The sequence below is a fragment of the Achroia grisella genome, unplaced genomic scaffold (assembly GCF_030625045.1).
Source record: "Achroia grisella isolate CSIRO2021 unplaced genomic scaffold, CSIRO_AGI_Agris_v1 utg784, whole genome shotgun sequence".
In the NCBI taxonomy this organism is placed as follows: Eukaryota; Metazoa; Arthropoda; class Insecta; order Lepidoptera; family Pyralidae; genus Achroia; species Achroia grisella.
The window spans coordinates 284,608-308,580 of NW_026713024.1; the positions used below are offsets into that span (position 1 = coordinate 284,608).

Genomic DNA, 23,973 nt, shown 5'->3' on the forward strand with positions numbered 1-23,973 from the left:
GCAACTATTGCCATGCACAGTCGTCATTTAAGTAATCGTTTAGTGAATAATATTCCAAATTCAAATTCAAATTCAAAAATCATTTATTCATGTAGGACATTTTAGCCGCTTATGAACCTCAAGTTTTTACTTTATAATTTTGTTTCCCTACCGTATATTCGATATATAGATCCAATTGAGAAGAACTGTCAAGAAACTCAATTGAATTACTTTTTTTTTAAAATCCAGTTTATATACAATGCATAGGTATTTATATAGGTGTCTATGTCTAACATTAAATGAAAATCCCGAACATGAAAACTATTGCCATGCACGCTCGTCATTCAAGTAATCGTTTAGTGAGTAATATGCTTTGTTCAGAATTTTAACTACACTAACTTTTAATTCTGGGGCAGAATGGAGTTCACGAGGTCAGCTAATATATATAGGACCAATATATATATCTTTCTTTATTTCTTTCAATAGAGAAGGCCGTAACGCATCCAGCTGTGGTCAGATTTCCGCAATAATTTGCGATCTCACACATACTAATGGTAACTGTATTAAACACTCGCTGTTCTCGCGACTTCATCCACGAGAAATTTAACTTTATTTTCTAAAATAAAAGTAGCCTAAGTTACTCCTTATTAAATCAGCTATCTGCCAAAAAAAGTCCCATCAAAATCGGTCCAGCCATTTCAGTGATTAGCCGGAACAAACAGACAGACAGACAAAAATTGTAAACATTGTGATTTTGGTGTATACACCGTATTTATATTCATATGCATGTAGTAAAAAACTGTTATTTCAATATTACAAACAGACACTCTAATTTTATTTATGTATATAGATATACTCGGAAAGTTGTATATATTTTCATAATAATATCAGATGAATGAAACATGTGAATTACTAAATTAAATATATGGAATTTAAGTTTTTTTTGTAACAGTTTTTTACTACATGCATGTGAATATAAATAATATTCATATGCATGTAGTAAAAAACTGTTATTTCAATATTACAAACAGACACTACAATTTTATTTAGAGTTATAGATAATACAAATCCATAGAGTAATTTTAATTTTTTTTTCTCCTATCTCTAAATAAAATTACCTAAACTTTAATTGAATATCTATATGTATTGTTTTTAGCTATTTATAACAACTGGTGTTGTACCAGAGTTTGTCCTTAAGCTACCAGCTTCATAAGGTAAGGTAATCCAACGATTTGTGTGTGTGTACTCTCCACTTGGTTGTTTCCTAAATTAATATTTGCCCCGGGACCCGCCCGGGACGGTAACAAGTTCATGTGGCGGTGGACTTAACTGTCAATTTGGTATTGCCACTGAAAATAACCCTTGTTACATTAGAACTTGCTAATAACATTAAACAACGGCGTGTAACAGAATATCGAGCAACTTTTCGGAAGTACGGCTTACTAGCTATGTCCTCCTGGTACTTTTTACTTAAATCTACCTAAGTTGGTTAAGTTGTATGAGTATTATGGTTAAGTTGTATGATAGTGTATTATTTGGATACTTATAAATAAATTAGTTTTCATTAAATGCGAATATTATTCCTTTGCAAAAAAGCTTACTATAAAATTGAAGAATTCGTTAACGATAATAATGTTTTTATAGAAAAACTTTAAATCTATAGCACTGACAATATTATCTGATTACAAGCGACTTCTATGTTGATTATCGCATGCCTCTTACTTGTTATACTGTAATAATTTATATAAAAAAAACCATCTATTAAAAAGAGCAACACACAAGTTTCTTGCTCATTCTTCTTGTGATGAATCTGCATTCCGAATGAGTGGTAAAATCAAAATATGACTATTCAAAAGTGCTTGTAATGAGTTTATTTGAATAAAGATTATTTCTTATTTGTATTGTTTTATTTTTATAACTGTTCCCGCGATTTTTGCCGCGTGGAAGTTAACTTTATTTCTCTAAAATAAAAGTAGCCTAAGTTACTCCTTATTACATCAGCTACCTGCTAAAAAAATTGTAAAGGGTAAAATTTTTACAAACATTGAATGTCATATTTAATCAACAGCCTAAAAAATAGGTTTCAACCATAGAATCTTTCATCTCCCGTTTCAACCTCTTACAACCCTTCTTTAGCATTAAAAAGTAGACTACGTCGTTCCTCCGTATCTAGGCAATCTGTGTACCAAATTTCATTTAAAACGGTTCAGTAACTTTTGCGTGAAGGCGCGACAGACAAACAGACAGAGTTACTTTCGCATTTATAATTATAAAGATTGGTTGTTACATAAATGTAATCAATTTACAAAATAGTCTTAACAAAAAAATTTTGAAAAAATTTCATCTGCGTTTCGCTGCCCCTTGAAAAGGGTTCCCGTTAACTCTCAGTTGTTTTTTTTTTCAGACTACTCTAATGCTGTTGGCCGCAGCTGGCCTTTACAGCTTCACCGAACGATAGCGGCGAGTGCAGATGGCACTCCAAACTAAGGAAGGACTTATGGAGCGGCTGGAGGCCAACTCCCGCCTGACGGATACGACTTTAGTCTGAAGTCACCGCTAGGGGTTTGAACCTCAGCTCCGGCGTCGTAATTTCGATCCCCAATTGAATTGGACGGGCGATCGATTGTAAGTATACACTATTAATAGTTCCCAACTGGATATCCATTTAGGTATAACCTATACAGCGTAGGCAGGTTACCTACTTGTGACCTTTCTGTATACAGACCTTTCTGCCTACACAAAGTACGCAATCAATACTCGATTAAAAATAAATCAGATACGGGGGCGAGTATACATGCAAACTTGTTACAACTTTGAAATTATTATCTGCTTCTTCCTTATCCCATTTATTTGTGGTCGTAATATGTTTTTCTCTTCCATTCATCCCTGTTCGCAGTCATCTCGTTATTTACTCCCTTTCTTATCGTATCTTTCACACAGTCCATCCATCTCTTTTTCGGCCTTCCTCTGCCCTTATAACCATAAAAAATAAATCAGATACGGGGGCGAGTATACATGCAAACTTGTTACAACTTTGAAATGATTATCTGCTTCTTCCTTATCCCATTTATTTGTGGTCGTAATATGTTTTTCTCTTCCATTCATCCCTGTTCGCAGTCATCTCGTTATTTACTTCCTTTCTTACCACATCTTTCACACAGTCCATCCATCTCTTTTTCGGCCTTCCTCTACCCTTATAACAATCATATGTGACACCTTCCTTAAAATATTATCTTCATTTCTAATAAGCACTGCCAAAGAGTGGATCACACTTCCAGGTTTTGTGTTCCCGGAGAAATACAACCCCTAATTCTTCAAGTCTATGGTAAATAGATATCTTCTGGGTAAGCGCGCTATATCCTAGGTCTTGCCATCATTTACCATCAGATGAGGTAAGAACAAGCATAATCACATTATTAATAAAAAATAAAGATTTCATGAGGACGGATATGTATGTACATAGTATAAAACAAAGTCGCCGCTGTCTGTTAACTTATATTTTAAATTACGCAATGGATTTTAATACAGTAATAGATAGAGTAATTCAAGAGGAGAGTTTATATATATAATATATGCATGTTGTAGTACAGAACAAGCGGATAAAATATAAGATTTGCTGTACAACATTTATGTACGTTATATATTTAAATATTATTAATAAATTTTATTATAATAAATATCTCATTACATAGCAATATACCTACTTAAATAATATACAGAATATACTAAATACATACATTAATTAAAATTGCATTTATCTTTACATACATTTTCATACCTATTTATAAAATGGTCTTAATTTTAACGTTTTATTTTCTTTAGTAATCTTTACGTACGCTCTCTCGTGTGTGGTGGCCCCACTGAAAATCAGCGCTGTGGTATATATATACTGCAGTATAAATGCTGAGTGGGAGTCACATTCAGCGTTACTAGTATGTTTTAGCTTTTAGCTTTTAAGTTGTACATATAGTATATAAGATAGATAGCATCTAAGAATACTGTAATGCTGAATAAATGTCTTTATTATTATTATTATTATTATAAATCCGTGTAAAGTCGGAACGAGTAATATATAGTAACTATATACTAACAAATGATGCATATGACTGCGTGTACATTTGACCACGCAATATATATCTATTATTGCTGAATTATATTGATGTGAAACCAAAAGACAATGAAATAACACGTGCATGTGGCGCCATCTATTATTTTACTAGTAGTAACTTGTAATAAGGAGTAACTTAGGCTACTTTTATTAAAAGAAAAATAAAGTGAAAATCCACGCGGACGAAGTCGCGGGTACAGCTAGTAAAAATAATATGGACCCATATTAATTATTAAAAAAATAAATGTGAAACTAATGTATATTTCATTACCGGGGAGTACAACGGAAACTTTTACATTTAATTTAACTTGCAACTCTACCAAACCCACGGGAGTTTCGGATTCTGCTCGCATTTAACTGCTTTTACTGTAAGATTGTATTACATGAGGTCTGAACTGTCCAGATTGTTACGTTTATTTTTTTAATAAAAAAGATTTTTCTTGTACTGACTTTATCAAATTTATATAGGACTAGCTACTCGCCCCGGCTTCGCTCGGGTATACACATATTATACATATAAACCTTCCTCTTGAATCACTCTATCTATTAAAAAAACCGCTTCAAAATCCGTTGCGTAGTTTTAAAGATTTAAGCATACATAGGGACGGACAGACGGCAACAGCGACTTTGTTTTATACTTTGCAATGTTGATGATGACACCAGAAACACTACCTATCAAATGAAGATAGAATCATGAAAATCGATCACGCAGAATTTTTTTTTTAATTTATTGGTACAGAAAAAAAAGAATTCAGAAGCTTCTCCATTTTTCCTCAAGTCGGTTGAAACCAATAGATCCCTTATGAGAATTACCAATGACTATTATCATCATTAAGTTTAGACATTGATGGTAGACATAAATCTACAAATAAATAAAAAAAATGTAAACTTACAAGGATTGTTTAAAAGAGCAACACACAAGTTTCTTGCTCATTCTTCTTGTGATGAGACAGCTTTCCGAATGAGCGGTAGATTTAAAACAAAAATTGTAGACTATTCAAAAGTTCTTAAATTAAGTTTATTTGAATAGATGATTTTCTATTCTATTCTATTCTATTCTAATATTAAATTAACAGCTTTTTACTGAATGCATATAAAAGAATATACCGTGCATACTTCCAAAAATAAATTTAAAAAATTTTTGTCTGTATGCTCGTTCTTGCTCTGAAATAGCTGGACCTAATTAAAATCTATACATATAAATAAAATTGGAGTGTCTGTTTGTAATATTGAAATAACCGTTATTTACTACATGCATATACGGAACATATACCAAAATAACAATTTTTATAATTTTTGTCTGTCTGTCGGTCTGTTTGTTCCGGCTAATCTCTGAAATGGCTGAACCGATTTTGACGGAACTTTTTTTGGCAGGTAGCAGATGTAAAAAGGAGTAACTTAGGCTACTTTTATTTTAGAAAAATAAAGTTAAATTCCACGTGGACGAAGACACGGGAACAACTAGTCAATAAATAAAAAGTCTGTCGATTCCTCAATGCTGAGGGTCATGACCACCAGGAATATTCTCCATATCCCGTGCCAAGTGGACCGGCGACTGCAGATTTCGCTATTCTTTAAACAAGTTTGTTTTAGAATTACATGTAACCGAAAAACGGCGGGACCGATTGTAATGGAACTTTCATCCACAGACAGCTGATGTTGTTGTTGAGGCTACTTTAAATTAAAAAAAAAAACATGTAGACAATGCCGTTTGTAATATTTAGTTAGCTAACAATAAAATAAACGGTCATAAATAACAAACAATATCTTATACGAATAAATTATTAACTATTTAAAAATTGCCTGAATAATAAAACTCTATCCCAAAGTCGATTGTCACATCCCTACATGATCTATCCTCAATATAAAACTGCAGCATATCGTGGAAGTTTTAAATATACTGCCACGAAATGCTGGAACAATTTACCACCCCCGCTTCAAAATACTATTCAGTCAGTTTCGTCTTTTAAACATAATTTTAAAAAATATTTACTCAAAGTACAAAAATTTTAGACGTGGCAGTTAAATACAGTATTTTTATATACATATATATTGATTAAATAAATAAATATATTCAAGCTATACTATATTACACAAGTCTTTCTATCAACACTTTTTTATCCTAATATATTTTTCTTCTATTTATCACACATATAATTCATCCATTTAACTGATTCTTCATTTTAGATATTTGATTTGAATTTATCACGAATGCTATTTTTTTTTTTTTTCAAGTGGCTCCACTGAAAATCAGCGCTGTAGTGATACGCTGCGGCACCAGCTGAGTGGAAGCCTTTTCAGCAGCGAATTATTAGTTTTTAAGTTTTCTTTTTTATCTGTACGCTTTTTTATGCTGAATAAATGATTATTATTATTATTATTATTATTAAGTATATATATATACTTTGGGGTAGGTTTTATATATTTTATATAAAATATATAAAACTCTACAACATATATTTTATATATCTACGACAAAGATACATGATACAGTGAAGTATCTTGGAATGCACCTGGACAACGGCTGACCTGGAGAAAGCACATTCAAGCAAAAAGAGACCAAATAAACATAAAATACATAGGGATGTATTGGCTGCTGGACAGAAATTCAAAATTATCTCTTGACAACAAACTTCTCCTTACACATCTGTATTGAAACCCATTTGGACCTATGTCATCCAATTGTGGGGTCCTGCTTCAAATTCCATACATAGGGTTCAAAATAACGTCCTGAAATAGCGCGACATAAAGCGCCATTTGCAAAAATATCTGAGGTTCACGACTATCTCAACACTAACAGTAGCAAAATCAAATTCAAATTCAAAATATCTTTATTCATGTAGGTCTATTACAGGCTCTTATGATATGTCAAATCTACCGTCAGTTCGGAATGATTTCGAGATGAGAAGAACTGATAAGAAACTCAGCTCGTATTTTTTTTTAATGTTGTACATATTTACAATAATACTATTTCATTTAAATTCAAATTTGGGAGAACAGAGTGACCACCAGCATATGCTATATAAAAAAAAATCAAAAAATCTAATCAATGTTCGCAACCTGAACAGACCAGTCCCCACAAGAAGATCCCGTTCACGAGTATGACGGATGAGTCAGCCATCATTGCACTCAACCATATTAGAGGGAGCACATCGACCCGGCCCACCACGCCGCCACAAGTTTGAACTTTATAGCGAGCATGACTGTTTCAAGTTACTCCACTATGTCAATTATATTATTTACAGCATAAACTGTACCAATCACAGTTTTCGTCCATTACAATATTTAAATTACAATATGTCATTACTAAATTTACAATAAGTTTCTTTAGTGTTTATTACATTATCTATGTCAATGAGAAAGTTATATACCTCATAACCGAAGCCGATAGCCGAAGAGAACACTACTACTCCAAGTACAAGACACGGCTAGTAAACCATGCTAATGTGCTGGCCAACCAACAGATAGTCCCTGACAATATACGTCGGATGAAAAGGCGTAGGCTACTGGAACCTGATGATTAATCAGGACCACCAAAAGAGACGATAATTCTGCTGGGAATCACACTCGACCTGCGACGAAACACCTATACCACATCTGTTCATAGTCTACGACTGATTGCAGGATACACGCAGTAAAAAAAAAAAGAAACTATTTCAAATAAACATAAAAAATAAACGCAAATATATGTTTTAGGCTTTGAGTTGAAGAAAATCATCTCACCTGAAGGCTTCCCATCTTTCTCGTGCACAAACATTGAGAGCACGCTCTTGATGAGATCCGACGCGCCCGACCCGAGGAGCACATCGTCGGGGGAGGCTGGCACTCCGTCCCGAGCTGTGAGGTACTCCGCCACCCGACCTCGCACTAAGGACAGACCTGCTGATGGTGAATATGCTCCCACAGATCCTCGCCTGTAACAAATAAGACAGAATAGAATTATTAATAATTTAAGTCACTCACGCTGTCTGTCCGTCCCTATGTATGATTAAATCTTTAAAACTACGCAAACAGATTTTGAATCGGTTCTTTTTAATAGAGTGATTCAAGAGGAAGGTTTATATATATATAATACATGTACACCCGGGCGAAGCCGGGGCGAGTAGTTAGTAATATTATAAATGTGTAAGTAGAGATGTTTCTTAAGCTTTCACGCAAAAACTACTGAACCGATCATCATGGAGTTTTGTACACATGTTCTTGGAAGTATTAGAATGAACATAGGATACTTTTTATTAAAAAAAATATTCCTGATTCAATGCGAGCGAAGCTAGTATAAAATATAGTACAAATTGTATAGTATGTTTGGATGAGTCTGTACCAGGGTAGGCGAACCAATGGCACGTGTGCCATTGACGGCTCGCGACACAATATTTTGGGCACGTCGTCGATCATAAAACTGTTTGAAGAAGCTGGCTCATGCAATTTTAACAATATTTCCACCTACCTATGCCTGCGAGCCATTATTTTCAGAAATGAATAACATTAAAAACTCGGTTAGAAACCGTTTGACAGATGAATCCAGTTCAGCATGAATTTTGTTAAAAGTAACATCGTACAAGCCTGACATAAATTATTTGTCATCTAACCTGCAGCAACAGAAGTCACACTAATTTTACAGTAATTTAATTTATGCGTGTAATGAAAACAATCCAATATGTACCTCTTTTGTTTACTTTATTTCATAGAGGGTTTTGATCAGGCATGACGGTAGCAGGCCCCCATCCGTTTCTGCCAATACCATTCTCACAATTTCGATCCTGGATTCGCCAAAGATCCACTGAGATACAAAACAAAAGATGGAAACAAACCACCGATTGCAAACAATCAAAAGTGGCAATTCCTAGAACAAATCAAATAATGACAAAACGCCTAATAAATCTGGACAGGCATAACATAAAAACAATGATAGGGACAATGACGGGCCACTGTCCCTTAAACAGACATTTGTACAAAATAGGTGCTACAGACAGTCCCCTATGCCGGGGCTGCTTTGTAGCCGAGGAAACGGCCGCTCACGTAATCCTGGAGTGCGAAGCAGTGACCACACAACGAAATCAAATCCTCGGAACGGTGAGGTCGCTCCGAGAAGCCTGCGAAGACACCAGGAGACTTCTGCGCTTTTGGGAGGAGCTTGGCTGGCTACGTTAGTAGCCTGGCTCTACACGCACAACGGCCCGAATGAGAGGCCAATTGCGGAAAATGGAGTCCAACCTACATCTACATCTACATCTACATCTACATCTACATCTACATCTACGAGGGTTTTGATAGTATTTATTATTATTATTTCCAAATAATCAGAAAGTCAAAATTATTTGATGGCAAGTCAATGACCCCATTAAACATTTTTTGGAGAAAATGGCACGTTGATGCATAAAGGCTCGCCTACTCTGGCTTATAGCATCGAATAATCTGTTGCACATTTACCACTAAATGCCACACGGGTCACAATACAAATGACTAGAATGTAATTTACACCCAATTTTTTTTTTATAATACAGGGGACAAACGAGCATGCGGCTCACCTGATGGTAAGTGATTACCGCCGCCCATGAGCACCCGCAACACCAGGGGAATTGCAAGTACGTTGTCGGCCTTTTAAAAAGGAATAACCTCTTTTCTTGAAGGTTTCAATATCGTATCGGTTCGGAAATACCATTGCTGGAAGGTGATTCCACAATGTGGTTGTGCGAGGCAAAAAGTTTCTAGAAAACCGTACTGTGGAAGACAGCCATTCATCCAGATGATCAGGATGGTATTTCAGTTTCCGTCAGGTGGTACGGTGGTGAAACTCAGCTGGTATTAATCCGAAGAAAAAAACCCAACTGTAAATTCCATTAAACATTTTACTTCCGACTCAGTGATTCGTGTGTAATCAAAATCTATACTATAAACGTCGATGGGGCGACATAAATCAGCCATGATGCAATATCAGCCATAAATTAATCACGTCAAATCACGCTCATGAATCATTCATCATCGATATTGGTTAATGAGCCGATGGTCCGCGGGCTGCAGGGGTAGGTAGGGAGGGAGGGGGTGTGAAGGAAAAGTGCGAGGTGTGTAAACAAGAAGCTGTAATTAGGATCGCATTAGTTGACGCGTGTTCGCTGTCTGGTACGTCACGGTACGTCATAATTGACGGCCTCGGTGGTCTAGAGGTTTTGCACACCGCTTTACTTCCGATGGTCACGGGTTCGATTCCTCACACGACACAAACATGAGTATAGTTGTTTTCTATATATAATATGTATATATTTACGAAAAATCAATATCTATATATTTGTATCAGTTATCTAGTATCTTCTTATAGAATCACTCTATCTATTAAAAAAAATCGCTTTAAAATCCATTGCATAGTTTTAAAGATTTAAGTATACACAGGGACGAACAGACAGCGACAGCGACATTATTTTATACTATGGAATCAACTATGACATAGTGATTATTTGCTTACTGTTAGCTTCAATATATAAAGAACACTTAGTTGACTAATTTGTTACTTACATTTCAAATTTCAAACCATAGCGAGTCACGTGATGTTGGTGACGTCACGATTATGCCGCCACCAATAGCAATAGAGATAAAGAAGCCGGGAATAAGGAGGGAGCGGGCTGCTCTCTCACACTGTTCGAGGCGACCGAGACGACCACACGTGAATGTACAGCGACGGAATTTATGTGGAGTGTAATTTGAAAAAGGAATAAAATAAAAGTACTGCTGCATCGACGTATCATCTCTGGAACTTCCCAATAATACATACTCACAACCTAGTTACATTTCAAATTTGGAACCATAGGGAGTCACGTGACGTTGGTGACGTCACGATTATGCCGCCACCAATAGCAATAGAGATAAAGAAGCCGGGAATAAGGAGGGAGCGGGCTGCTCTCTCACTCTGTTCGAGGCGACCGAGACGACCACACGTGAATGTACAGCGACGCAATTTATGTGGAGTGTAATTTGAAAAAGGAATAAAATAAAAGTACTGCTGCATCGACGTATCATCCCTGGAACTTCCCAATAATACATACTCACAACCTAGTTACATTTCAAATTTGGAACCATAGGGAGTCACGTGATGTTGGTGACGTCACGATTATGCCGCCAATAGTAGTAGATATAAAGAGGCCGGGAACAAGGAGGGAGCGGGCTGCTCTCACTCTGTTCGAGGCGACCGAGACGACCACACGTGAATATACAGCGACGCAGTTTATGTGGAGTGTAATTTGAAAAAGGAATAAAATAAAAGTACTGCTGCTTCGACATATCATTTCTGGAACTTACCAATATTACTGACAACACTGTATTTGTACTTTTGCTGCCTTTTACTGTATTATAATGCTCTTTTTTGACCGAGTCACTGTTCATAGGCCGCCATCTTGTGCCCCACTATACCCAAAAATCCGGAAGTGATAAGTGATAGTTCTTCTAGCTCGAAAACACTCTGAACTGACTGTAGATTTGACATATCATAACAGTATGTAATAGACCTACATGAATGTAGATATTTTTATTCTTGATTTTGAAAGAGAAATTTGTTACAATCGTGATACAACAATGGACACGCGCCCAAACATTAAGTTTCCTATTCCAGCGTCACTATAGTTCGCTCTCACACGTGTATGTATGTATGTTGCGAGCGCTCTCGATTCCCAAGTTCAAATCCCTCGTATCCTTTACGACACGCATTCTTCCAATTACGCCGCCCCTCCATTGTTCACTATCAGAAAGGCCTATTTTTTCTAAGTATCATACCGTATCATACCTTATATTGAATACTAGCTGTGCCCGTGGTTTCACTTGCTTTAAATTTCAATATAAAATACAGCCTATTAGTTTATTCTGATGCATAAGTTATGTGTAAAGTTTCATCAAAATCCGTTCAGTAGATTTTGCGTAAAAGAGTAACAAACATTTTAACACTTACAAACTTTGGCGTTTATAATATTACTAGCTACTTCGCCCGGGTGTACATGTATTATATATATAAACCTTCCTCTAGAATCACTCTATCTACTCATACTGCTTGTAGGGACTGGTCTGCTCTAATCACTATGATTGATTTCCTCTTATTAATTGTTTAACCAGTGGGTTATATATTCAATATTTTTTCTATTTGAGTATTTAATTGAATTAGTGCTAATTGGTGGTTTGTATTCACACACTTAAACTTAAAAATGTAAGTAACAATAAAATTATTTAAAAGAGCAACACGCAAGTTACTTGCTCGTTCTTCTTGTGATGAGACAGCTTTCCGAACGAGCGGTAGATTAAAAAAATGTAACAACTATTCAAAAGTGCTTCAATGTAAGTTTATTTGAATAAATGATTTTCTATTCTATTAAAAAACCACTTCAAAATCCGTTGCGTAGTTTTAAAGATTTAAGCATACACAGGGACGGACAGACAGTGACAGCGACTTTATTTTATACTATGTAATGATGAAGAATTACCACCATATTGCTGAATTTGTACGTAATTTTTTTTAAAAGAATGCCGCAAGCTGATTGTTTAATAAATCAGTAGTAATGAAATCAGTATAATATACTGATTTCAACCTACAAGGGTGCTTTATACTTCGTCACAAATTGAGGAGGGGGTGATGAAGGAGGATGTGAAGGTGTAACAAGGGGTTTTTTATGTATATATTTATGTATTCTATGTTCGTATTTCCAAAAAAAAATTTTTTACATTTTATTTACTTTTGTTGGGGGGTTTGAGCTATTGTCAGGCGCTTGGACCTGTAATACTGGGACCTACAGGTCTAAATATTTACTACACAACTACCAGGGTAGTCTAATAAATCTAAGTATTTACGCGACGAAGTCACGGGTACAGTTATACATACGTGCAGTCTGCCAGGATCTCTGCGGCCCGCTCCTTCGCGTCTGCCGGGATGTCTGGACATGTCATCAGTTGAGGACAGGCCGCCAGCGCCACCACCTACCACGATAAGGACATCTTAATTATTATCATATTACCATGAAACCCCGGTGGTTTAGCGGTTGAGCACATTGCTTTACTTTCGTTGGTCGCAGGTACGATTCCTCCAGTACAAACATTTGTATTCGGGACTATGAGTGTTTGTCTTGATCTGGGTGTTTTCTATGTATATTATGTATATATTTAGTACCTGTAACACAAGCTTTAGCTAGCTTAACTTGAGACTAGATGGCGATGCATGAATTGTCAAAAAAAATATTTACAAAAAAAATCTAAGTATTTATATCAGTTGTCTAGTACCCAATACAAACTCTACTTAGCGTGGGACTAGATGGCGCTGTGTGAATTATACAGGATATTTATATTTATATTGGTTTACATTATATTAGATTAAATCGGTATAGATACGTACGAATATTATATTATTTACTTTTGATAAGTCGTTTTTTTATTCTACTATTCTGTCACTTTGGCCCTCCGATCGATCCCCGTCCAATTCTAACGGGGATCAAAATTACGACAACCGAGGTTCGAACCCCTACCGGTGCTCTCAAACTAAAGTCGTATCCGTCAGGCGGGAGTTGGCCTTCAGCCGCTCCATAAGTCTTTCCTTGGTTTGGAGTGCCATCTGCACTCGCCCCCTATCGTCCGGTGAAGCTGTAAAGACCAGCTGCGGCCAACAGCATTAGAGTAATCCGAAAAAAAAGGAAAAAGTACTCGGCTCTGGCCGTCGTAATATTGATCCCCGTTTGAATTGGAAGGGGCATCGATCGGAGGGGGGAGGGGGATCAAAAGTTGAACATATTCAAAATTTTGTATGAATACAAATTGACCAATAACAAGTTCAACAGATAGTTTGTTATTCTTCAGTTACATGAAAACATACTCAGCAGTTTCAATATATTTTTTCCCGCATTTTTAGTCTATATACATGCAATGGGCGCAGTTCTTTACACGAGAACCTTCCTGATCGAGTTAGAGAGGGTCCCCTGATTGATTGGCGCCGAAGTCTCGGGCGCCCTCTGGGGACACCTTTTACAATTGTTCAGAAACAAAGACATTTCGCGGCCCTTTTAGCTCGGCTCCGTTTCCGACTTATAAATGATATTAAACTGAAACTGTTTCACCTAAGTGGTACTGACAAGCTGAAGAAATAGAGGAAATAGAAATATAGAAATAATCTTTATTTAAATAAACTCAGTACAAGCACTTTTGAGTAGTCATATTTTTGATTCTGCCACTCATTCGCAATGCATATTCATCACAAGAAGAATGAGCAAGAAACTTGTGTGTTGCTCTTTTGAATATTTTTTTTTAATTGCTACCCATCCTGACTTCGCACTGGTGTATATATATTATACGAATAAACCTTCCTCTAGAATCACTCTATCAATTAAAAAAACCGTGTACACTTATATTGTGGAATGAACTTCCTGCCGAGGTTTTCTCACGAGACTACAGCATGGGGTTTTTCAAGAAGGGTATATTAAGGTTTCTTAAGGGCCGGCAAAGGGCGAGTGATACCCCTGGTGTTTCAGGCGTTCATAGGCTACAGTAACCATTTGCCATCAGATGGGCCGTATGCTTGATTGTCACCATCGTAGTATAAAAAAAAAACGCTTCAAAATCCGTTGCGTAGTTTTAAAGATTTAAGCATACATAGGTTTCGTGATTTCTTTCACGTGAAATTAAAACTTATTTTCTATTAAAACAAATAATATTTATAAAATAAAAGTAATCTATGTTATTCGTTACTGTTTGGGAAACTACATACACGCTCTGCTACCAAAATATTAGGGAATTTACTCTCTGTACACATATAGGGAAAAACAAGGAAGCGTCAGTCATTTACCTTTATGGTTCTGCGGATTTCTTGGTCTTCAGGGTCTCGAACGTATCTTCGCTAGCTTTCCAGTTTCACAGCAGGCCTTACAGTAGGTTTAACACAGTTCTAATTTATTTTAATTCACAACACAATGCGCGCGCGCGTCAAGGGCGCTGTACGGTCCGTTTGTTACTAGTTAGGGAGGGGAAGGGAACGCGCGGGAACAGAAAATTAACGTACTCTAATATAATATAATATCTGAGCTTACGATGATACAGGGTAGATTTTGAACAGTTACTGCGATTGATAGAACAGACAGACCTTGTTATAGCCAACATTGTATAATTTATGTCTCGTAGTGGACACAATGGAATTTGTCAATAACAAACTCTGATGCACAGTTCAACAGTACATTTAATTTTGTCGTTTAGTTTTTACAACAATTAGAAACAGTAGTAAAAGTAGATAATAATATCGACTAACTTGAAGGTATACAAATAATAAAAATTATAACGCCTGTTCAACACAATTAGCAAAAACTACGGCTACAATGTTGGCTATAACAGACATACTTATATATATATTTTTCAATAATAAAGTACCAATCAAATGGAGTTGGTGAATATAATGGTTTAATAAATACTCAATAAATATTTGTACGCTTCATATATGCAGTTTTTCTAAGGGTCTTCATTAACATCTTGTACTGTACGTAAAAACGTTCATAAATATATAAGGGGTTTTTCAAGAACCCTTTTTGAAAAACCCCTTATTTATTTAGAGAAGAAGGGTATATTAAGGTTTCTTAAGGGTTGGCAACTCGCACGTAACACCCCTGGTGTTTCAGGCGTCCATAGGCTACGGTAACCATTTACCATCAGATGGGCCGTATGCTTGTTTGACACCATAGTAGTATAAAAAAAAATATTGTATCATAATTAATGTTTTTGCTTCGAAACCCTAAAAGTCTCATACCGTGAGAAATAACTAGGGACGTGATCTAGTCGTAGTTGCTAGGTTTACGTTTTTTTTCTCTTTTCATCTTCTCTTATCCACTTACCTGCCTGATGAAGGTGATCGGCTTCTGTCCCAAGGCATGGCAGTCTCCAATGTTGGCACGCACCACGCTGTCGAACGGCTTCTCGATGCCCTGATACAAAGGTTGAAGGTTAGACATATATATATATGTACGTCCACTAGCTGAGCCCGCAAAAGTTGCTATATAAATATAAATATTAATATAATATAAATATATAAATTTTAATTCATATAATATTTATTATTATTTTTCTTTATTATCATTATATATTTGTTACCTTTTAGTTTTCTCCTGTTCATGTCATTTAACCTACCTGTTCGATGTTTCAATCCGTTTCCCTAAGGTTGCCTTGAAAAGATTGCTTTTAGCAATAAGGCCGCCTTATTGTAATGATACATGTGTCTTTTGTTATATTGTTTGTGCTTCTTCTTTACTGTACGTTGCAAATAAACTATATTCTATCTATCTATCTATCTATAAATAAAAATCAGTATTCAGAAATACCATTATTTTCACTGGGTGCTTTCTATGTATATATTTACAAAAAAAACTATCTATGTGTTTTTTTAATCAGTTGTCTAGTACCCATAACACAAGTTCTGCTTAGTTTGGAACTTGTTACAATACATAGACCCTGATGAAGAGCGACCTGGACTCTACATGGACTTTGGTGTTCACCAAACGCAATGCTCCAACGCTGATGCAGCGGAACGTGCACCAGCGCCGACAACATGACTTCGCGGTTGCCTAAATGTGCAACCGAACCGGGCTTCCATCTGCCACTTCTATTCTTGCCTCGATAGAGTCACCTCTTTTTTATTATAACTAATAATGAGTAATTTTAATTTTTTTTTAATAGTAATTTTAATTGGGACTGGTCTGGTCTAATCACTATGACTGATTTCCTCTTATTAATTGTTTAACCAGTTGGTTATATATTCAATATTTTTTCTATTTGAGTATTTAATTGAATTAGTGCTAATTGGTGGTTTGTATTCACACACTTAAACTTAAAAATGTAAAGTAATAATAAAATTATTTAAAAGAGCAACACGCAAGTTTCTTGCTCGTTCTTCTTGTGATGAGACAGCTCTCCGAACGAGCGGTACATTAAAAAATGTAATGACTATTCAAAAGTGCTTCAATGTAAGTTTATTTGAATAAATGATTTTCTATTCTTCTTCTTTTAAATAAATTTATATTTAAATAAATTTAGTTTTTTTTAAGTCCTAAGGCTGCCACTTACGTAATTAACTAGATGATGTAATTTGTCCAGGATTATTATTATATATCGACCGCACTAACCCAGTTGACATCCTCACATGTCTATATGTATTGTACGTTATTAATTCATGCAAGTAAAACCACAGTTTGTTACAAACTAATAAATAATCGGATAATTAGTTTTCACACGAATTTTCGAACCCATTACAGTTACGGGAATTATGCAATCTTTTCAATATTTCGCTGCCGAGTCATCGTAATTTGTATTCGAACACCGAACAAGTAATAATGCTGCCCGATCAATAATTAATTAGGCCACTACAGTGAGTGCTACACAGTACTGCGGACTCATTGAAATTCACAATTACCGCTCCAACAATACATACATCATCCAATTATTACATATTGTTGAAAATAATTCAAATTCATTTCCGTTATAATCCTATTGGAAATTTTATAGTATTCAAATTCAAAATATCTTTATTAATGTTGGTCTATTAAGGGCAGCGCAGCTACTAACAAAGTGCAAGTCTGCTGATTAAAAACACATTATTATTAATATTATTCTTTTCTTTTCTTTTCTTTATTTTGTCAGCTTTCGTTGGTTTTCTCCACACTTACGGGCCGAAACCAAGTAAGTGTAGTGTGTGTGTGGGCGCGTGTGCGCACGCGCATGTGTGCATGCGTGTGAGCGCGTGTGTATATGTGTGAAAGTGTGTGTACTCCATACACTGTATGTGTGAGTGTATGTGTGTGTACTCTGTGTATTGTGTGCCTGGTGTGACTGGTGTTATATCCTTTTCATCTATTTCGAGAAATTTTCGGACAGTACGACAGGTTTATTATTATTATTATATATATATATTTATAAAATTCAAATGTGTCATAAAATATTTTCTTTGTAAAAAAGCTTATTATAAAATTGAATAATTTATAAATGATAATAATGTTTTTGTAGAAAATATCTAACTTAATATTCATAGCGCTGATAATGTTATCTGATTGAACCGAGATTAAGTGCGTAGCGGTTTCTATGTTGATTGTCGCATGCCTAATACTTGTTATTAATGAAATATAAGTAAATCAATATTTATTTAAAAGTGCAACACACAAGTTTCTTGCTTATTCTTCTTGTGATGAGTCTGCATTCCGAATAAGCGGTAGAATAAAAAAACTTGACTATTCAAAAGTGCTTATATCAGGTTTATTTGAATAAAGATTATTTCTATTTCTATTTCTACTTTCCGTGTCCCTGTACAATTCTTTTCCTAGCCGTCATTATAAGCTACTCCCAGTATATATTTGTGAGAATAATTCATTAGTTAGTTTCCTATTCTATCTGAGAAATAAATGTGATTATCGTCTCACAATGGAGGCATTCCAAAGGGCGGCAAGCGGATTGTCTGCGAACAATCGCTCGCAATGAAGGGATCATGCCTATTATGGAAGTAACTGTTCCCTACAATAGAGTCGCCAACCGTGCTGTTTTTCCAGGACATGTCCTAGTTTGTAGTGTCCTGGGGTATCCTGAATAGTTTTAGCAGAGTCATATCAGTACCTAATGGAACGAATAAATTAAGAAAAGAACAAAATAATTTTTAGTTCTTTAAGCTACTTTTATTTTAGAAAAATAAAGTTAAATTAAACGCGGACGAACTCGCGGGAACAGGTAGTTATTTATAAAAGTTATAATAAGAACTCACACAGTGCCACCTAGTCTTAAAGTAAGCAGAGCTTGTGTTATGGGTACTAGACAACTGATATAAATACTTGATTACATTTTATTATAAATACATAGCTAACACACATACCAATACAAACAATCATACTCATAAATACAAATATTCGCACCGTCCGCGGAATCGAACCCGCGATCATCGGAACATAAAGCAGTGTGCAAAACCGCTAGACCACCTATCATGTCCATTATAGACAAGAACTATGTTGTAAGTAACACATTCATTCATTCATTCATAATTTAAGAGCTGTGCTCTTGTCGGTGGAGCTCCCGCCACCTTCCACGATCTTCCATCAGTCCTTTTAGCTGTTGGTACGACACGACTTCAACTTTTTCTTTAACCTGCTTGATATAGCTGTGTCTCGGTCTTCTCCTTCCTCTCTTTCCATCTATTTTTCCTTCAATAATGTTATTAATTAGTTCGTCGTGTCGTATCAAGTGCCCCAACATTTCCCGCCTATTCTCAATAATATCGATGATCTGTATCTTTTCTTTAACCCTTTTAAGCACTTCTTCATTTCTTATTTTATCTTTTTTATCTAATCCAACACGGACACTTACACGTAGCTAAAAAATGTACTCACAGATTGAGAACGGTCCGATTACAATGCTCTGGGGGAATGGACGGCAGGAAATACCATTCTTTAACTGTCCGCATTATGAAAGAAGTACTTGTATATACGTATACATTCTTGGGAGTACAGACTGTCAGTTTGTTGTAAAACCTTACGCAATTTCCATAAAACGAATTACCAGCAAGGTGGACCGACGATCTCGCCAAAATCGCTGGAAGGCATCTTTGGGGGAGGCCTTTGTCCAGCAGTGGACGTCTTCCGGGCTGAGATGAATGATGAATTACTAACTTTCGTCAAACTGCACTTAGGTAAATGCTGTGTTTTTTTATGGAAGGTAATGTAATGTAATGATATATCCTTTGACGCTAATGGTATACGCTGGTGAGGCACCAGTGGAGGATAATAACATGAGCATGAAATCAGATGAGTTAGCCCATCGTGACAAATTCACAAAGAATTTAACATGATATTATCCAAGGACCATGGAACCGCATGGAGATCAACCTGACATGGTGCATTGCTAGTAATTTTGGGGTCATCCATCGTGAATTTCACCAGGAATTTAACGTGATCGTTTCTACAGGTGTATGTCGGTTTCTCGATTTTTTTCATGGGGTTCATTAGTTCATTACTTGGTTAATAGTAGTCAGCAATGAATAACAGTCCCCTCATGTGTTACGTTTAACAAAGCCTTCAAGTACTCCATCTTGGTCAATAGTTATAAGTATGTTCAACACGGACCAAATCGGAACTATCAGATTTAACATAAATATACCGCAAAACTCCTGTTTTCCTTATTTTTTATCAACCCTCTCATTTTCCTACATCATGTAAGTAACTGGTTATCGATTGTCGGTGCCGCGGCGACAACAAAGACCCACGGTTCAAGATACATTGAATTAAGAGGGTATCCGGCCGTTCCCAGTCGACAAGAAACGACAAACAGTGAGATAAATCACGCTTATTACGTCGAACTCGACACAACTCGCCCGAAAGGGGTAGACGGCGAAAATATGTTTTTATTGGTCGCAGTGTTGCCAACACTTACAGAACATACCCTAATCTAAATATATATAACTCAAAGGTGACTGACATAGTGATCTATCAACGCATAGCCCAAACCACTGGACTGATCGGGCTGAAATTTGGCATGCAGGTAGATGTTATGACGTAGGCATCCGCTAAGAAAGGATTTTGATTAATTCTACCCCCAAGGGGATAAAATAGGGAATGAAAGTTTGTATGAAACTTTGTCAATTTTAAACCGATCGGGCTGCGACTTTGCATGCATAAAGCTACTATGACGTAGGCATCCCCTAAGAAAGGATTTTGGTAAATTCCATCCCTAAGGGGATAAATTAACGCGAGCGAGGCCGCGGGCAAAAGCCAGTCAATCATAAAATTCATAATCAAGTTCTATTTTTATTTGTTTATGTATATTTTAAATATATATTATATTTATATATAATAAATAATAATATAGTTAATTCGGTAAATATACCAAAATAACATTTTTTTTATAATTTTTGTCTGTCTGTCTGCCAGTTTGCTCCGGCTAATCTCTCATATTCTAATAAATATATTATTATTATTTCCACAGTTTCACCATATACGTACGAGTATATCGGTTATTTTATAGTGATCACTAGGACGGGCTTATATCACCAAGTCACATGCTCACACAATTGTATTATTAAATATTGTTTTCAGGACTGTTTATTATTATTATTATTAACAAAGAGGAGTTAAATAACCCAATTGTACTGGTAAAAATACATATGTGGCAACACTGATCGGTCGTGTTTTCTAGAAATGGCCACTTCACATTCATAACATCACTCTATGTAACATAATATATTTTCACTCAGCATCTGAGTTTATCTCTGGACACTGTATGTTTGTGGTATTCTGTGGACAATATGTAATCCTATATCTGGTAAATATTACTCTAGAAACGATAAATAATCACGACTGTAGTCGCAAAGTCATACTCGTGAACAGGTGCTGCTTGTGGGGACGGTTCTTGTTACGAACACTGATTAGATTATTTGCTTTTGCATATGCTGGTGGTCACTCTATTCTCCCAAATTTGATTTTAAAAATGAATCTGTATTATTGTAAACATGTACAACATTTATTTGAAAAGAATACGAGCTGAGTTTCTTGTCAGTTCTTCTCATCTCGAAATCATTCCGAATTGACAGTGGGTTCGATTTCTCGTACGGTTCAAACATTTGTATTCATGAGTATGTTTGTATAGGTCTGGGCGATGTATGTATTTATGAAAAAATATCTATATTTTTGTATCAGTTTTCTAGTGCCCATAACACAAGCTTTAGCTAGCTTAACTTGGGTCTAGATGGCGCTGTGTGAATTGTCCTGAGATTATTATTATCATCAAGGAATCGAAACCGCAGCCATATCTAGACCGAGTCTCATCCAATCATCATTCAGAACACAGCTTCCCTGTTATAATAAATTGCAATTGTTTCACAATTTTGTAGATTTAATATATCACAAGAGTCTGTAATAGACCTACATGAATAAAGATATTTTCATTTGAAAAAGATATTAATTATCAACCATAGTTTAAAACACGTTAAAACCAACTAATTTTAAACAAGTTTAGACTTAAAATATTATATGAACTTACTCATTAATTAGCGTATTTTTTCATCATTGCCTTGCCTTTATCCCATTATTTGTGGTCGGCGCAGTATGTCATTCTCTTCCACTGCTCTCTATCGGTCGTCATATCTGAGCATACTCTTCTTTTATTCATATCATCTCTCACACAATCCATCCATCTTTTCTTAGGGCGTCCCCTCCCTTTACATCCATCCACATTCATATTATACACTTTCCATAATACATGATCCTCGTTCCTCCACATAACATGTCCATACCAGCTCAATCTGTTACCTCGCAACTTTTCTATAACCGACGCAACTTTCAAACACATTACACATTCCTTATTGTGTCACTCCTGGTGACCCCACACATCCATCTTAACATTCTCATTTTTCCCACATGCCGTCCGTCCCCTTTACGGCCCAACATTCAGAACCATACAAAAAAAATGGTGTATTTTTTATGACGTGATTATTAAAACATTATCCGACTGGAAATAAAAAAAAACCTCATTAACTTTAACAGTTACAATCATAACCTAATGATTGGTTAATACGTGCATCTATACTAATATTATAGAGTGGTAATGTTTGTGTGTTTGTGAGAATTATCACTAGATCTATTGCACCGGTTTTGAAAATTCTTTTAGTGTTGGATAACCCATTCATTGAGGAAGGCTATAGGCTATAGAACGTCACGGGGTAATGTTGAGAAACTCTTTTGATATTAATATATTTAAGGTTTTCTTGTATTGTCTATAAAAACAAAATTATGTATTATGTCACTTCACTGTCTACCATCTTACCATTAAATACATTTTTAACATTATTATTACACATTAACACAACGCCATCTAGTCCCACGGTAGGCAGAGCTTGTGTTATGGGTACTAGACAACTGATACGTATATAGGTACTTTTTTTTGTAAATACATACATGATATACATAGAAAACGCCCAGACCGATAGAAACAATCACTCATGAATACAAATGTTTGTACCGTGCGAGGAATCGAACCCGCGACCATCGGAAATAAATCCGTGTGCTAAACCGCTAGACCACCGAGGTCGTCACAAAAATATAACACTATATAAACCTACCTTTTGTAACTCCCTCTCAATTTGCGAGGCTCGTTCCAAAATGGGTCCGCGCACTGCGTACCTAATATTTAACAAGTTTTTGTTAATGTTATCACAATTTACACTCTTGTTGTACAGCTTCATTTTAAACAATTATATATTTCACAGCGATCTGAACTACCCGGTTCAGAAGTGGAACTGGAGTGCAGTGGAGTCGCGAGCTGTATCGGTTATTATAAGGTTTCGGTATCACTGGTAGATTCCCGAGTACGTAGTGAGCGATGCTAATTGTATTCGACGTTTTCCTGTGACCAAACGACACTGCGTTACTTAAAAGTAATAACTATTAAAGAGTATCATTAAACAGGGTTCCATATCATATTTATGACTAGCTGTTCTCGCGACTTCGTCCTTTAACTTCATTTTTCTAAAATAAAAGTAGCCTAAGTGACTCCTTATTACATCAGCTACTTGACAAAAAGTTGCGTCAAAATCGGTCAAGCCATTTCAGAGATTAGCCGGAACAAATAGACAGACAGACAAAAATTTTTAAAAATGTTATTTTGGTGTATGTACCGGATTTATATTAATATGCATGTAGTAAAAAAACGGTTATTTCAATATTACAAACAGACACTCCAATTTTATTTATATGTATAGATGTATAGATAATGGAATGGTGCACCCGCCTGTGCTAACGGTTTACGCTGGCGGGGCACCAGTCGAGGATAGGATGAGCATGAGGTCAGGTCAGTTTGCCTATTGTGACAAAATCACCATAAATTTATCACGATGGTTTACAGGGGGAACCGTGTGGAGGTCAAAC

The 23,973-nt window shown here is 35.8% G+C and overlaps 1 protein-coding gene across 1 annotated transcript in view; it reads right to left on the reverse strand.

The window, feature by feature from the left end:
• LOC131851496 (alanine aminotransferase 2-like) overlaps window positions 1-23,291 on the reverse strand; it is a 43,772-nt gene extending 20,481 nt beyond the window's left edge. Inside the window, exons 1-4 of the mRNA XM_059202002.1 lie at window positions 23,169-23,291; window positions 15,922-16,011; window positions 12,942-13,036; window positions 7,811-8,001 (exon numbers count right to left, since the gene is read on the reverse strand). Coding sequence (XP_059057985.1) covers window positions 7,811-8,001; window positions 12,942-13,036; window positions 15,922-16,011; window positions 23,169-23,291 — 499 coding nt within the window. The remainder of the gene's footprint in view (window positions 1-7,810; window positions 8,002-12,941; window positions 13,037-15,921; window positions 16,012-23,168) is intronic.
• Between the last annotated feature and the right edge of the window lie 682 nt (window positions 23,292-23,973).